This window comes from Octodon degus, unplaced genomic scaffold (assembly GCF_000260255.1).
Source record: "Octodon degus isolate 3935 unplaced genomic scaffold, OctDeg1.0 scaffold00157, whole genome shotgun sequence".
Lineage (NCBI taxonomy): Eukaryota > Metazoa > Chordata > Mammalia > Rodentia > Octodontidae > Octodon > Octodon degus.
Window position 1 is genome coordinate 5,384,613 of NW_004524733.1, and position 16,763 is coordinate 5,401,375.

The 16,763-nt window shown below is 33.5% G+C and overlaps 1 protein-coding gene across 1 annotated transcript in view; it reads right to left on the bottom strand.

The window, feature by feature from the left end:
• Col4a5 (collagen type IV alpha 5 chain) overlaps nucleotides 1–16,763 on the bottom strand; it is a 351,283-nt gene that overhangs the window by 22,709 nt on the left and 311,811 nt on the right. Inside the window, exons 35-41 of the mRNA XM_004642629.2 lie at nucleotides 16,563–16,643; nucleotides 15,859–15,957; nucleotides 14,980–15,030; nucleotides 12,685–12,870; nucleotides 10,579–10,587; nucleotides 6,231–6,239; nucleotides 2,871–3,004 (exon numbers count right to left, since the gene is read on the bottom strand). Of these exons, the coding sequence (XP_004642686.1) occupies nucleotides 2,871–3,004; nucleotides 6,231–6,239; nucleotides 10,579–10,587; nucleotides 12,685–12,870; nucleotides 14,980–15,030; nucleotides 15,859–15,957; nucleotides 16,563–16,643 (569 nt within the window). The remainder of the gene's footprint in view (nucleotides 1–2,870; nucleotides 3,005–6,230; nucleotides 6,240–10,578; nucleotides 10,588–12,684; nucleotides 12,871–14,979; nucleotides 15,031–15,858; nucleotides 15,958–16,562; nucleotides 16,644–16,763) is intronic.

The window sequence follows — 16,763 nt, forward strand, 5'->3', positions numbered from 1 at the left end:
AAAAAAAGAGAAATGTATCAGTTAAGAATCTTGGACTTTCTCCTGGACAGAAACAACATTATGAAAATGGAAATAATCTCAAACTTATACAGATTCAATGCAATCCCAATTAAAATGTCATTGCCATTCATATACCTCACAGATCTAGAAAAAAACATTCTTAAAATTCATCTGAAAGCAGAAGGCACCCAGATCATCAAAAGCAAACCTGGACAACAAAGAAAAAGCAGGAGGCATCACAATCTCAGACTTGAAATTGTACTACAAAGTTACTGTGATAAAATCAGCATGGTACTGGCATAGAGACCTGCAGATCAATGGAATAGATTAAAAGATACAGATACAATTAAAACATATTTGACGATCTTATCTTTTACAAAGGGGCCAAACACCTTCACTGGAAGAAACACAGCCTCTTTAATACATGGTGCTAGAAAAACTGGCTTTCCACATGCCGAAGAATAAAATTAGACCCATGTCTATATCCATGCACTAAACTGCAATGAAAATGGATCAAAGATTTAAACATTAAAACAGAAACACTAAGGGGCCGGGGAGATGGCTCAGTAGGATAAGCGCTTGACTGGCAAACGCAAGGATCTGAGTTCAATCCTTGGTTCCGGAAAAAAAAAAAAAAAAAAAAAAAAAAAAAAAAAAAAAAAAAAAAAAACAGAAACACTAAATCTCCTAGAGGGAAATGCAGGTAGAAATCTTAAAGATGTAGGTGTAGGTAAAGAGTTCATGAGTGAAAGCCAAACTACATGGGAAATACTTCAAAGAATCAACAACTAGGATATCATCTTTTTGAAAAGTTTCTGCCTTCAAAAGAAATTGCCAAGAGAATAAAAAGAAAATCCATGAACTGGGAAAAAAATTATAGTCAATTGCCCCTCTGACAAAGCTCTCTGTCTAGAACATATAAATAATTTTTAAAAATCAGGCCTCCAAAATTCAAAGACCCAATGCAAAAAATATTACATTTGAGATGCAATACACTTCTCAGATGAAGAAATGCAAATGGCAAATAAATATGTGAAAAAATGTTTTATATCATTGGTCTTTCCAGAAATTAAAAAAAACACTGATATTCCATCTTACCCAAGAAAGAATGGCTAGCATCAATAACTCAACCAGCAGCAAATGCTGGAGGAGCTATGGGGAAAATGGATCCCTTCTCCACTATTAGTGGGAGCACAGACTGGTATAACCACTATGGAAATCAGTGCAGAAATTCCTCAAAAAGTTAGGATTAGAGGTCAGATTCAATCCAGCTATTCAATCCACCTCCTGGGTATTTTTCCAGAAGAACAGAAAACATCATATCACAGTGATTTATGTGCACCTATGTTTATAGTAAGTAGTGTAGTCTGTTATAGCTGAATCTGGGAAGCAACCCAATGCCCATCACATGAGGAATGGATAAAGAAGATGTAGTTTTACAAAATGCAGTATTAGTCAGCTATACAAAAGGATATATTTGAGGCTTTTATAGGTAAATGGATGCAACTAGAGAACCTTAAAGTAAAATAAATCAGACCCGCATAGGCAAACATCATATTCTCTTCATAGTGTAAGAACCTAAAAGAGTAACTAAAATCTGAAAGGTGTAATAGATACTGTGAAAGGGAATGAACCTGTTCAAAAAGAAGGAATTACTGAGATGAGAAGGACACGACAGGGAGTGGGAGAAAGAGATATATCGATGCATTTAAGCAGGATGGTTTGGATAATTGTACTGTGGATTTCTACTGGTCTGTGGAAAGAAGCAGTTAATGCTTAATTTTTCATTTTTTGAAATAATTTTTATCTTCTCATTTTTCCTTCTTCTTATAACTTTTTCCTTTCTTCCAATTTTGCATGTATGTATCTGGCAATCTGAACAACTAATTTGAAGAGAACAGTACGCAATACAACAAATATCGTCAAATTCATGTAAGTTTGTTTAGTAAAAATTTGTATTATTTGTAGTTTTCTCTGCTTTAACACTGTTTAATACTCACTTTAATAAATAATAATTAAAAATGAATCTTGAATGCAGTGGTGTAAGAGAGAAGAATGAAATAAGATTTAATTTTTAGGAATTGATAACTAGAAGAAGAGAGATGCTATGGAAAAAAATATTAGATATTTAAAAAATTTAAGACCTCCTACTTGTTAGACAATTTTTTCTACTGCTCACTGAAGACAGCCCAGACCATGCTGGCTGTCAAAATTTATTATTTATTTATTTATTTATTTATTTTTTAATTTTTTTAGTTTTGGCAGAGCCAGGGATTGAACTCAGGCCCTTGTGCTTGCCAGGGAAGTGCTTATTCCATTGAGCCTTGTCCCCAGCTCCCGGCTGTCAAAATTTATTTGACAACCTGCTTGAATGCATGGTGGTAGCCTTGAGAATATATAAAGAAGGAAGTTTCTCTGGGTCATACAAGCCAAGGTAGAAAGCAAATGAGTGGATATGCTATTATTCTCTTTTCATAGGTGAAAACATAAACCCAGAGTATTTGTTTTCCTGGTAGATATAAGATGAAATGAGTAGTAGAGCTGAAAGTTCACCCTAACTCTATCTAATCTCAACGCGAAAATACTACCACTCACCATAATCCTATGGCTGGACTCACCCACATGCCATGTTATGATTTTCACATCTTTTCTGCACAAATTTGCTATCACTGAAATTATCTTTCGAGGAACCCTTTTGCTATCATAGAGCAAAATGCCATAAAAAATATTGACCTTCTACTTTTACATTAATTTACCAAGTGAGTTGTTGATACTCTTGTCAGTACTAATTAAGTGCTAAAGTTTAGAATTGTCATTTGAATTCAAACACCCACACTCTTCTCTCATCAACTATCTACTTGATTTCCTACCGAGAGTCCTGGTGATCCTTGATCTCCTTTCAAACCTGGCAAGCCAGGTTGCCCAGGTGGGCCTGGGTTTCCTCTTTCTCCTTTAATACCTCCATTTCCAGGGAGACCACGGGGACCTTCTGGACCTGGTAGACCTTGATGATTGATGTACAACAAATGACAAAATTTCAGTACAGCACAAGAGGAGTATAAATGTCAATATCAATACTCTTCATATTAGTTTACGTGTAAAACTGAAACTGTGTTAAAATATATTGACCTATTCTGATTCCTTTTCTAATGTAAATTGGATTGGGTTCCTTTCGTTATTAATGTTAGCTTGTATGCCTTCTGGCTTAAATTTTATTATTCATTTAATCCCATACATATGTATCTAAATAAAAGATTCAGGAAATAATTTGCTTCTGAATTCCTAACAAAGCATTTGACTTAAAACTGAAATGAAATAGACACAGTAGGGCACTGTTCTCAAATTGAAGCATGCAAACATCAAAATAATATGATTTTATGATTCAAATTCTTTGTCCCACCCACAGAGTTTCAGCTTTAGTAAGGTTGGGGAGAGACCCAAGATTCTGAATTCTAACAAATTCAAGGAATTCAGGCTACTGTTATTAAAATGAAATTGCTTAGGATTGAGGATGTATGTAGCTCAGTGGTGGAGTAGCTCAAGTGAGAGGTCTTGGGATTATTCCCAGTGACAAAAATAAGTAAAATCCATAAATAAAAGATAAAATGGGTTTATTTGTAAAGTGACATTTATTGATTTTTAATTACTATGCAATTAATACAAATAAATTAACTTTAATATTGTTCTAGTGATATGTTTGATACATTTGAATATTTTTAAAGGTCCGAATTTAGTCAATATAGTGCTTTAAACATTTATTTTAGAAATGTTTTCATGGACTGGGGATACAGAGCAGTGGCAGAGCAAATTGTGAAGCTTTGGGTTTATCCCCAGTACTGCAAAAGAAAGTTTTCATAATTTTTACATTTAAAATATGTTAAAGAAAAAATTTTGCATGTATCATGTGGATAAACAAAAATAATTTAAGGTGAGGCTTCACAAAGAGTTTTCTTTATATTTTTAATCTTTCTTTTTAAATAAAATAAAAATCTCAGGCCCATTATATGAACAGGGACATACTATCATTGATCAAGTCTTTTGTCAGCAGGTGGAAAATAGGTGCTATTTGTTTGTACAGTGTTTACAACTGAGACTGAGAATAAGTACTCATTTCTTAAGGAAGTAATTACAAGGTCCCAATAATGAGTTCAAAGCTAGCACATACACCTTTCGTCTTCAGGTAGCCTCAATTTTTAATTGATCTAAACCAAAATTAAAAAAAAAATTAGTAGGAATTACAATTTTTGGGTGTGTTTGTTTTGGGCTTTGAGGCAGTCTCTCAGAAATTAGAATACTGAGTTCAAGTTTACTTATGAACAGAGAGCCATCATTTTGACCTAAGATCAAATGTCACCTTTAGTTCTCTTTCTAAATTTTGTTAAAACTCAGAATCAGTGATTACTGATTAAAAACACCGGAACCTGGAGCTAGAGTCCAGAGGTTCCAATCCCAAGTCTATTAATCATCAGCTCTTTGATTTACCAGGATGGTTAATCTTCTTGCTTTAATTGCTTTTTCTATAAAGTAGAAATAAGAAGAGTATCTGCTAGTCAAGCATGGTGGCACATTCCTATAATTCCAGAATTAGTCGTGGTTGAGGTATAAGGATTCCAAATTCAAATCCTGCCAGACAATTTAGAGTATGCATCAGAATTTTTAAAATGGGCCTGAGAGTATGCAGCTCATCGTGAAGGTACAGAACCCAGCACAGTCAAATAAATAAATAAATAAATAAATAAATAAATAATAAAAGAGTAGTATCTGCTTTACCAGGTTGTTGTAAAGATCAAATGACATTACATGTATAAATTATTTAGCATAGTGCCTGGCACACAGTAATAAAAAAAGGTTAGTATTTTTATAATTATTAACACTATTATCTTCATTAGTAAAATGGAAAGTAAATGCATATCTTAAAGTATGAACATGTTTTAAATCTTTCAGATGTTTTTATGTGATTTCAAAAAATGGAATGACTACATCTGGCACATGAGAAAAAATTTCAGGTTTGCAGGACAATAGCAATTGTATTGTTAAACAATTTAATTCATATAGTCACTTTAACCTGGTAGCCAGACAACATAGCAATTCCCTTACCCATCACAAAGAACTATTTGGAGTAGTTTGACACTTAAAAACCAAAACAAAAGCAAAAACACGATTCATTAGTTCAAATCCATTAAATAGGGTTTGTTAAGCAAATACATTAGTTTGTATCATTTAGAACAGAAGTCAGGTAGCAAATCATCTCATTTAGAGAAAAATAAACTGTGAACCAATCTTATAAAATTAACAAGGGAAGATTTAAGATCGGAAAAAGAGATGCTTTGACAACCATTCTTTCCCAGTTTGAAAGACTACCAGAGGATTGTATCATTTGAAAAATAAAACAGGGGTATTACTTGTTTTTTGCAATTAAAAGGGAATAGTAGGAATTTTACATGCAGATGCATGCCTGCTGTTTAGAACTTCACATTTGACTTAATGAATTACTAATGACATACAGTACAAATAAGTTATTTTTAATAGCATTTAAAAAATCTATTTATTTATTTATTTATTTATTTATTTATTTGGTACAGGGTATTGCTATACAGCTCAGTCTCCTAGTGATCCGCTTGTCTCATTCTCCCTAGTGCTGGGATTATAGGCGTGTGCCAACACACCTGGTTTTGGTGGCCCTCTCCGCATGGAGCCAGCAGGATTGAACCTGGGTGGAGCCAGCAGGATTGAACCTGGGTCTCTGCGTTTGCCAGGCAGGTGCTTACACTGCTGCACTATCTCCGCGGCCCAAAACCATTTAATAGTTTACCTCTTTCATTATTGAAAATGGGCACAAATACACAGACCATTGAAGCAAACAAATGTTTCTCAGGAAAATAAAATCTCTATGGAAAGATTATCAATTGCCCAAGTGTCTGTCTAAGAAAATGTCTTAGTGCAATCTAGAAGGCAAAAGTAAGTGTATTTTCATTTAAAATTAAACATGTCTTTATACAGGATTATTTATCGTAAACAAAACTACAAAGACTTCATATCACTTCAAGCTTGATTATAAATATGCCATACTATCATCACCAACACATCAAAACCTAACTAGGTAATATTTGAGGATTACAGCATTCTTCAGTAGCTTCTAAACTTTGCTTTTATTTATAGCAAAATAAACTATATATCTCTTAACACACATTTAAAGCATTAAAATCTAATAAACCAGTGAAGAGTCTAACCTTGAAAACCTGGGAAGAGCAGAGTTCACCAAAGCTCAAAGATCGATGTTAGCAGTATCAGACATCACACAGTACAAAATAAGATTATGAGTTAGAAGTAGTTCACAATATAGCATAAGTTAAACAATTATTCTTTTTGCCAGCATTTCTTGGACTTATAGCATAAATGGGATGCACACAGAATCATACTGGAGATGGAGAGCCAAACTGTTTAAATAGTGCTTCTTATAGAGAATAAGCTGCTGGTCTTCATTAATAGAACAAAAATGGAAAACTCTACTGAAGACACTGTGTTAACCCCAGTACTGTGGCTTTCAAAAAGTTGGCTTCTCAAAACATTCAACTTGGCAAGGTAATAAGGTTTCACTGACAGCCTTCAGCTCTTTTAACAAAGGAGTAATTTTGGATGAATGTTTATCTTGGCCTCTGCCATCCTTCAATAAAGACACAAGGTAAAATCTCTCTTTATATGTTCAGACTGAAGCAAGGAGAGATTAGTTAACTTTAGAGGCTTCACTGGCAAAAAAATTAAAAAGTCATTGGTGACTAAAGAGAAAACTCAAAACACATGTGTAATTGTACTTTCATTTGTTTTATTTGACAATCAATCAGTGAAGCCACATTCTGGTTTTATTTCATAATTCATCATGTAGTTTTCCTCTGTAGATTATTTATTTTCTTCCTTTTTTTTTCCGGAACCGGGGATTGAACTCAGGCCCTTGCGCTTGCCAGGGAAGCGCTTATTCTACTGAGCCATCTCCCCAGCCCCTCTGTACATTATTAATTGCAGCAAACTACTTAAAGAAAAAGCCAATGTATATTTGTACAGAATTGAACCTGAAACTAAAGATTCAAATTTTCCAAAGATGTGAAGACTATCATTGAAGGGGTACTTTAAATATTTTGGCATGCAATAGCTCACCCCAAACCACAGAAGATATTACAATTATTTTAATGTAGTTCAATGCACATATTTACTCAAGCAATTCATTAGTACAAGGATCATTAAATAAAATGATAAAAGCTACACATAGAACATCTCTTGGTTACTGTTAATTGACTATAAACACAATTTACTTACAAGTCTTGCTGTGATTTATGAACAATGAATACTAGCAGAGGGAATAAATGGGGCGAGAGCACAGAGTCCGAGAAGTTTAAAGACCTCAGATTGTATTCTTGACTGTGCTACTTAATAACTATATGAGTTATTTGTTATTTGGTTAATTCAATTGCTCATAGCATAATGGGAATACTGTTATCTGCCCTAACTTCCCTCATAGGATTAATAATGGAGGGCAAGTTTTAAAATACAGACTTAATGTCCGCCATGTACAAGGTGCTACATGGAATGTAAAAATGAATAAGACTCTTGACTCTGCCCTCAGGGAGCTTACAACAAAAGTACATTATATGATGGAAATGGTAGCATGCCACATAAACAGAAAGCATTACTATAATTGCCCAATAAGGAAACTTTTTAAATGATTGATACTTTGAAATTTAGAAAGTTAAAATTTGACTTACACAGCAAACTAACTCAAGCTAATGCTTACAGCACTGCCTAACCACACAATTAGTTCAATAAATTAAAATTACTACCAAGCATAATTTAGAGTTTGAGTAAAGACATTTTCAATGTGTTTGATATATTAAGACCAATAATAAGAACTCTCAGAATAATATCTCGTTCAAAAATGGCATTTTAATTTAAGTCAGTGGCAATGAGAACTATGAACATATCACAGCAAAACTTCTAAGACTTTAATTTTGAAAAGGTTAAATTTTAATGAGTTATATGCCAACTCAATTTTTTGTATGAGGCTTTCAATTCATTGTTTTTCAAACCATCTAAGAAAAGTTAACTAAAAATTCCTAAGAAACATAAAATCTTAGACATAAGTGGTAATTATTAAAGATGAGTTGATTGTTCCACTAGTATAAATCTGATTTCCAGGTCGGGGATATAGCTTAGTGGCATAAGTGCTTGCCTGGCAAGAAAATAGTCCTGAATTTGATCCTTGGTACACAAAAAATCTGATTTTCACTTAAGGTTGTACTTTGCAATTGTTGTAAAGAAGGCACCACTGCAGAGACCTGGTTCCAGCAATAATTTAGAGTACATTTGGTAAGTGGGAGTTGTTAAATTGGTTTTAAGTGTGGCTACTCTGTTTTTCACCCTTAAATATATTCTAGTACCTTAGGAAAAAAGAAAAAGCTCCTTGCTGACATTTTACTTTAGCAGTGATGAAGGTATAAGAAGTCCATACAAGTAGGACAAGTTTGGACTCAAAATTCATTCATAGTACCCCGTAGTCACTTTTTTTCTTGGTAATTGTTAAATCACATGCTGTATCTTAACCTGCTTGATGACATCCATTTAGGAAGAACAAAAGAACCAATTGTTAGGGGTTAATAATGCTTTTAAGGAAACAGAAAACAAGAAAGTAGTTGGAATGCCTGGTCTGCTATAGCCAAGCCTTCTAAAATAGTAGAAGCAATTTTGCATCATTAATTTATCAAATCTGTAACTTGAATAAGAGAAAATAAGCATCAATCCATGCAATAAATATCCTTTGTGGAACGATATGGTGCCACTAGTACATACACAAGTCAATGTCATCTATTCCAGTAAGTAACAGTATTGCCTTGAACACGCTTATTGACCTGTTTGGGCTTCAATTTCTCATATGTAAGAGACTCTGTCCTTGACCAAACTTCACAGGTACATTCTAGGGCCTTTTTCTGGCCTGTCAAGTCCAGTTATAAGAATGCTGCTAAGTCATTCTAAGGAAAGTCCCTTTATAATGTTCAAAATCTGATCAAATTCCTCATCCACACCCTTTGTGTCTAAGTCCTTTGCCTACCTTTAGCAGGATCCTGTTAAGTAAGCTTAGCAAGAATCCTTTACCCTTGACGCCTCCTCAGTTTAAGTTTCCATCACTGCCCTCTTCACTCTACTCCTTTGTGAAAAATTTCTTTGTCTTTTTGAGGTGAGTTCAGTCACTCTACCCTATTGTTTGTTATAACCTTTCCTCTATTGCAATAGTCTTGAATAAAAATTTGTCTTTCCATCTTGAACAAGAATACAGTCAGCAATTTCTTTGGTCTGATATTGTGTGGTTCAATGACATAATAGATCTGTGGAAAAGTAAGAAACTAAGGAATCAGAAACCAGGCATGGTCCCACATCCTTGTAATCCCAACACTCTGGGAAACAAGAGGATCACAAGTTTACATCTAGCATGAGGAAAGCATGTTCCCCCAAAGGGATAGGGACATATGGTTCAATTCAGAAGTTCTGAATTCAATTCCCAATACAGAGAAAATAAATTTCCTTTACAGAAATAAATTAAGTAGGGAATTAGCTCAGACAGTGACAGAAAGCTTCCTAAAAGTCATTTTGAAAATGCATTAGTTTTTAATTTATTAAATGGAAAAAATTCTATCATTCTCAATAATCAGACCTAAGGCATAGACTTTTGCCCCTTTTAATTTCCCCAAAAAATCAGAAAAGGACTATGTATCTACGATAATAATGAGAAATTCAAATATTTGTGGCCCTTTTTAATCCTGATTAGTTGAGGTTTTTTCTTTTGTTTTGTTTTTTACTAGAAATCAACAATTTTCCAGCTAGTCCTTCTTGGTAATTGTTGTTTGATATTACTGTTTATATGTGATGAAAATAGGATTAAGAGTCTCTAATCTCTATTGACTGTAGGGACTTTTAACAATATTATACTGATTAGAATTTCTTCATAGGAGTACAATTTGGAACTTCATGACAAGTCAAGATTATATAGAACCTATTAATACATACTATTGTTTTATAAATGCCTTTTTGAAGGCTAGTTTTACTTTCTTTCTTTTTGGGAGACAGAGTGTGTTTAATTCTGTGCCCTGGCTGGTCCAAGTAACACTCTTATTTCAGCCTTCAAAATAGTTACAATACAGATAGGTACCACTGTGCCTGGTTAATAGTTCAGTTTGAATTAACAAATACAAGGCAAAAGTAAGATATACACTCTAATCCAAAGGAAAAATAAAATGTTAGACAGAGCTGTTTTAAATACTGTAAATTTTCAGTTAAAATGACACAAATATATGAATTCTGGAGCATTTATTTCCCTAATTAGTTAATCTGGGGTAATTCCATTAGAAACACAGGTAAGAGACCACCATGTAAGAATTGAATTGGCACACACTCTGACAATACATTAAAAACTTAAAAACATTAAATTTGAGTGTGTATATACAGACATATATTTAAACATACATGCACACATATATGTATATAAGAAAACTTTCAAACTTCATGCAGTTACTACTTTGGAGTTAAAGAGCTAACCTGGAGGACCTGGATAGGGATCAAAGTTCACCAAGGCCCAGTGTCATCATTAACGAAAGGAAAAATAACAAAAATATTAGAAACATCAAAAAACTAAAGCATTATACTAAATACTTTCAAGTTAAAATTTAGTTCAATTACAGCATATTCAAAAAATTGATATTCATGCATCTGCATATAAACCAAATTATTACCACTTAAGGTTAATTACCAAAATGAAATACATGCCATATTTTGAAAGACCAAAATTTATTTTATAGATTTCGACACCATGAGCTCAGAGTAGGCAATCACTTCTAAGAGTAATGAAAAAAATTTTTTTTTGGCAGACCGCAGATTGAATTCAGGCCCTTGCACTTCCCAGGCAAGTGCTTTCACTGAGTCATCTCCCTGGCCCCTAAGAATAATGAAATTTAAAACTCTATTTTAATATGCAGTTTATATAAACATTGAGAAGCAAACTACTGATCAGATACATGCTCTCTGAGTACTTTTGTTATTATTTCTTTAAAAATAGTAATATTTAAGGCACCTTTATGAGTAATGATATAATTATTATTTTATTGCTTTATTGAGACAGAATCTTGCTATGTGATTCAGGCTGGCCTCAAACTTACAGTGATCCTCTCACCTCAGCGTCAAAATTATGGAACTACAGGAGTGAGGCACCATGTTCAGTTTAATGATTTCATTTTATTTCATTTAAATTTTTCCTTTTATATTTCCTTTTTAATTTAAAGAGAATAGAAAAAATTTTAGGGGGGGGGCAAGGAGATGGCTCAGTAGAATAAGCACTTCCCTGGCAAGCTCAAGGGCCTCAGTTCAATCCCCAGTTCCGCCAAAAAAAAAAACCTTATGGTCATCAATGAGTTCCATTACTAATAAAAATGAATAACCAAGTTGTTAATTAGAATATATAAAGTATAATAGTTTGGTTTATTTGAATGATTGCATGACAAACAAAGTAAGATATTTGTTTCAATTCTTTGTAATACATGAAAAAGAGTTAATATGGCTGAGATTTTCACTGGTTTTCTTCAATAGTAAACTAATTTAAAACCTTAAGAAATATCCTCTAAGGAGAATCAAATAAGATCAGATAAAATATGGTTTTCAAAATGATCCTGTGAACATAGGGTGTGATCCTATGTTAATTCATGTTTTTATAGCATTTCCATGGAAACTGACTCCAACCATTCAAGATTTTACTGGAATCTAAATGCAAATTTTCATTTTAAAATACCTTTTAAAAATAAAAGATCATTATCCCATTAAAAAATAAAAAATAAAAAAATCAGGGGTTTTTCAAAGACAAAAGGACAATTTCTTTGTTTCTACAGTCTTAGAGTTCTCTTCTTTCCTAAACTCAGTAAAGATCAAATTTTTCATTACCAGAAAGAGACACTAACAACAAGTTGCAAAAATCTGTTGATAACATATTACCAGTGATTGGTCTCAGCAACATTAATGAGAACAAGCATTTTCAAGTTAATAAAATGAAGTGACAGCACAGAAATGAAAACTTGAAATGGATGCAAAATTAAATTATTAGAGAAGTGAATAAAAGACAAACGAGGTAAAGACATAAGGTGGGCATGGAAAGATTGCTAGTCAATTTGATCATGCTGTGACGCTGAAGATAAATTTGATTGCCTAGTTCCTAGAGAAGATAAAAATTTTATGGTGCTTGGTGACATTTGCTGATCATGTGACAGAACTGTAGCAATACCTGTGGTATGGATCACAAGCATTTATCTATTAGTGATTTCAGTTAGGACATGCTGCAAAGCTCACGTTTAAAAATATAGATTGTATTTTGCTGCCAGGTTATCAGTATAGAATTATCCTTAATAACAAGATTAAGAAAATCACTATTTCCTTTTTCATCCGAGTTGTTTTATTTCATCTTTAAGTATGTAATAAAATTCATTACAGACAATAATATATTAGATGCTATGGAAATGGATTTAAGTAGGTGGGTAAATCAAGCTATTTGTTTGTAATAAATTCTTAAACTATAATTTCTAAGGCCTGATGACTGAGTAAACTGCCAGCAAAATGAAATAAATTGAATAACAGAAATTCCTCTATGGCTCATGAACATACCTGGTCTTCCAGGAGGACCTTGGGGCCCAGGGTTGCCTTTAGGGCCTTCCACAGCTGGACCTGGAGAACCAGGAGGGCCTGGCAGACCTTGCACACCAGGGAAACCTTGAAAGCCTGGTTCACCCTTTGCACCTGGAAGGCCAGGGTTTCCTGGAATACCAGGTAATCCTCCATCACCCTTTTGACCTATAAAAGTAAAATGACAGTTCAACCTGACAATAAAACCTCAAACTCAGTTACAGGCTTGCATAGAAGGCTAACATTATTAGAGCAACTAATAGAATTCAGTAGGGTAATATCTATCTCCAAATAAATCCCAAACCCAAACAACACATTATTTTTCCTAATGTTCTTAGGAAACTATTGTTACAGTACTATGGAAATATAGAAAACAACAGCTTTCATTGCAAAAGGTACCCAATGTATTAGGATATGGGATAATGATGACATGACCAGCAGTTATGAAGAAAAAAAGAAAAAAGTTTAAAATGTTGTCAAGAAAAGGTTTTAAATGACTGAAGACAATTCCTGGCATAAATATTTTTAATCTAAATTTGACACTAATGGAAGATGGATCTTTCATTGTTACTATGTGTTCCTGCAGATGACTATACCTAAGATTTATAATCATAATCTACAGAAACTGTCCTCAACATTTTTCTGCACCACTAACATTCTTAAGAGCCACAAACAGTGACACATTATAGCAATAAATAACTTTCATGTTGTGATCATAAGAATTTCTAGGAGATACATTTATGACTTCAGAAAAACCTCATAGTATATGCAATATATTTACCTGTATGCACATTCAGTCTTTCAATTAACATTCTATTAACTATTTGGTGCTTACAGTGAGATTAAGTAGTAGAGAAGGAAGGTAAATTATGTGTGCCCACATATCTATCTGAATATGGAAAACATTAAAATTGACTTTTCAAGAGATATTTTTACAGTTGGTACATATTTTTATAGAATGTCTTATCTATTATTTTGATATTTCTTTCATAGGGAGAAAAAAGCATGTTGTTGCCTGACTTAAAAGAGCTTTAAAATATTTACTAAAATCTATCTCTACCATTTTTTTCTTTCTTTCTATATCATTTCCTTAGCATTTATGAAGTCATGAAGAAATATCTACCTGTAAATTTCCTTAAGTGTGCATTTTTATATAACTGAACTCCTTAGATCACACTGCCACATAAATCCTAAAAGTGCAATTCTACCTTTGAGGTTCAGGCTTGTTTATAGATTTCACAACAGTAATTAATAGAGTTGGAAACATAAATGCATTAGAGAATACATTATGGATTGATTTAGTGTATTTTATTAAAATTTACCGGAAAATGAGGTTAAGCTTAACAGCCTAAGTTGTATGGTAATAACAATAAGCTTGTCTTCTGGATGGTTAACAACCTAAGTTTGCAGACGAAAATTAGATAAAAAGGAGGGCAGCAAGGAAAGTCAACATTTTGGCCCTAGCCTTCTGAGGTCAATTAGGACTCAGGACATATGAGAACTTGTACTGTAACGTCATGTAACTCAGTAGTGTCCCAAATTTTCTGATCAAGGAGATTATGTGGCCAAAGAGGAAAGTGATCGATTATGTAGAGTGTGCCTAAGGAGAGTCACATGGAGAAAAAACATTCTCTCAAGTTTTTACAGAGAGCACAATGGCCAAGCAATGGCCGTGACTCATCCACATGGCTGACACTGACATAGGTTCTACAATCTGAGGTACAGAATCTCAGGATAAATCCTGAGGGGATTTCACTGACCTTATCAGACCCAAAAGCTACAACTCTTGTTGCTTAAATCCTGCTTTACCTTGGTCTTAACCATCCAGCAGAAAAGTATAAAAACAAAATATAAGAAGTAAAGCCATGCTGTTATGTTGAGCTGTAGGGACTCAGGTCAACAATTTCTGACATTGCCAGTCAAGCGGAAGACCCAATACTATTATGGGCTACTGGACTCTTTTAGAATATTTTGCTGAGTTTATACAACTATAATATTCAAATAATGGAACTTAACCAAAAAAGGGGTATACAAATGAATGTCCAATTTGTATCTTTGTATTCAATGTGGTTAGGATAGATATATAGTTACATTCTCTCAATGAATAGAGTGATTTGTTCTGATGGTGTTAGAATATCATGTCCTCATCTTGTACAGCAATTAACCACTAGGAAGAATGTATGCAGTGTGTTAATTATTGAAACTGTCCTACCAATTTGATTTGAAACTGTCTCATTGCTATTTGTTTATCAATAAAATTATGGGAAAAAAATTTACCAGAAAGGCCTGGGATTCCACGGGGTCCTGGAATTCCAAAGCCTGGTTGACCTGTTACAGTACAAAAGAAAACAAAAATCTTAAAATGCTAATAATGAGTGAAATGATGATAAACTTTTTAGATCATAGTTGTTTTATTAAGTGCTACAATGTATATTATATAAGACATGCAAATAATTCATTTTTTGTATGCTGGGGATTGAACCCATGGCCTTACACATATTAACTGAGTACAATATCACTGGGCTATACCTCAGCTCATAAAGATTAATTTCTAACTGAGCAATTTATTATCAACAAATTATATAAACATATACTCTATTTGTGATGAGTGTCAAATTACCTTTAAGTATGTATATCAAAGCTCGGCAATGTGGCACACATGAAATTAAAGCACTTTGGGAAGCTGAGGCAGGAACATTCCAAGTTTGAACCCAGCTTGAGCAATTTAACAGTTCAAATTAAAAAAAAAAACACTGGAAATGTAGCTCAGTGTGAATGGCTCAATAACCTGCATCCTTTTCCCCAAAATCATACCTTGTGAAATCACATGAAGGAAATGTTAATTGTGTAGTAAAAAAAAAAGAAATTTGGGAGAAAAACTGCTTAACTTCTTATTGTGAAGAACTGGGCATGACAATGTTGGAGTTATTTTTTTAAATTTATGCTCATCAATGAACATAATGTTATAATCTCAGGATGAGCAGAAATAAGCTAATTAATGGAAGAAAATGCATGGTATCTTAAAAAGTAAAAAAGACATAATTTCATTATGAATGAAGAAGGCAAAATTGAAATGGACCAAGGGGAAACTCAAAAAACTACATAGGGTTTACATATAATGATAACAAGTCTAGGCAAAAAGAAAACATAGAGCACCTGGTTCACCCTTCTGTCCAGCTGGCCCAGGGATACCATCTTGACCGGGTGTTCCTTTTGCACCTGGAGGTCCTGGTGGCCCAGGATGACCTGCACCACCTAAAGAACAGATTACAGCAAGTTGCATTGATCTTTTGGACTCCCTTTCTGTCCACATAGCTCAACTTTTAAATTGAGCTTCAAAGAGTTCTTTCCAAAGATACAAAGTGCTAGGGAGACATTTCTTTCAATCATGAAATCTTATGAAAATAAAAAATGAAGTGGGATAATGAGATAAAGAAACAAGCTAATCAATATGTTAAGCTTTGATCATTTTAATATGGGTTAATCATACATAAGAGAATGAGCCTTGCAAGGTAACAGGGTGCATTAGAAGGCTCATATCATTAAGCATAAGTGATTTTGTTTAGAAGTCAATAAAAAATTTTTCCAGCCTGCAATTATAAAAAATATTAAATGTCAATGTTCTATTAAAGGGAATTTAAATGGACTCACTAAAAATGTGAGCCTACAAAGTAAGGTTTTACAACATTAAGTAATTTTTATTAAAAGTTGTTCACACTGTGCCTAAGTTACACTGCTAAGTGAATGATCACATCTATTGCTCCTGAAATGTTTACAGTTGAAAATAAATTGACTTTCCAAAATTGAATATGATAAGCTTTAGTTTTATAGAACAGCAATGTCTTAATTTTCATGCTCACCTACAGGACCAGGTTCTCCTGGAAGGCCAGGATTCCCAGGGGCACCACTAATTCCTTTTGGTCCAGGGAGGCCTGGGGTTCCTACAATGAAAAATTCAATTTAAAAATAAATAAAACCAAGTTATATTGTGTACAGGTACAAATTCTCTATGATGAGTGTGATCATAATGTATATCTAAAATGTACCAATAAAATCTGATT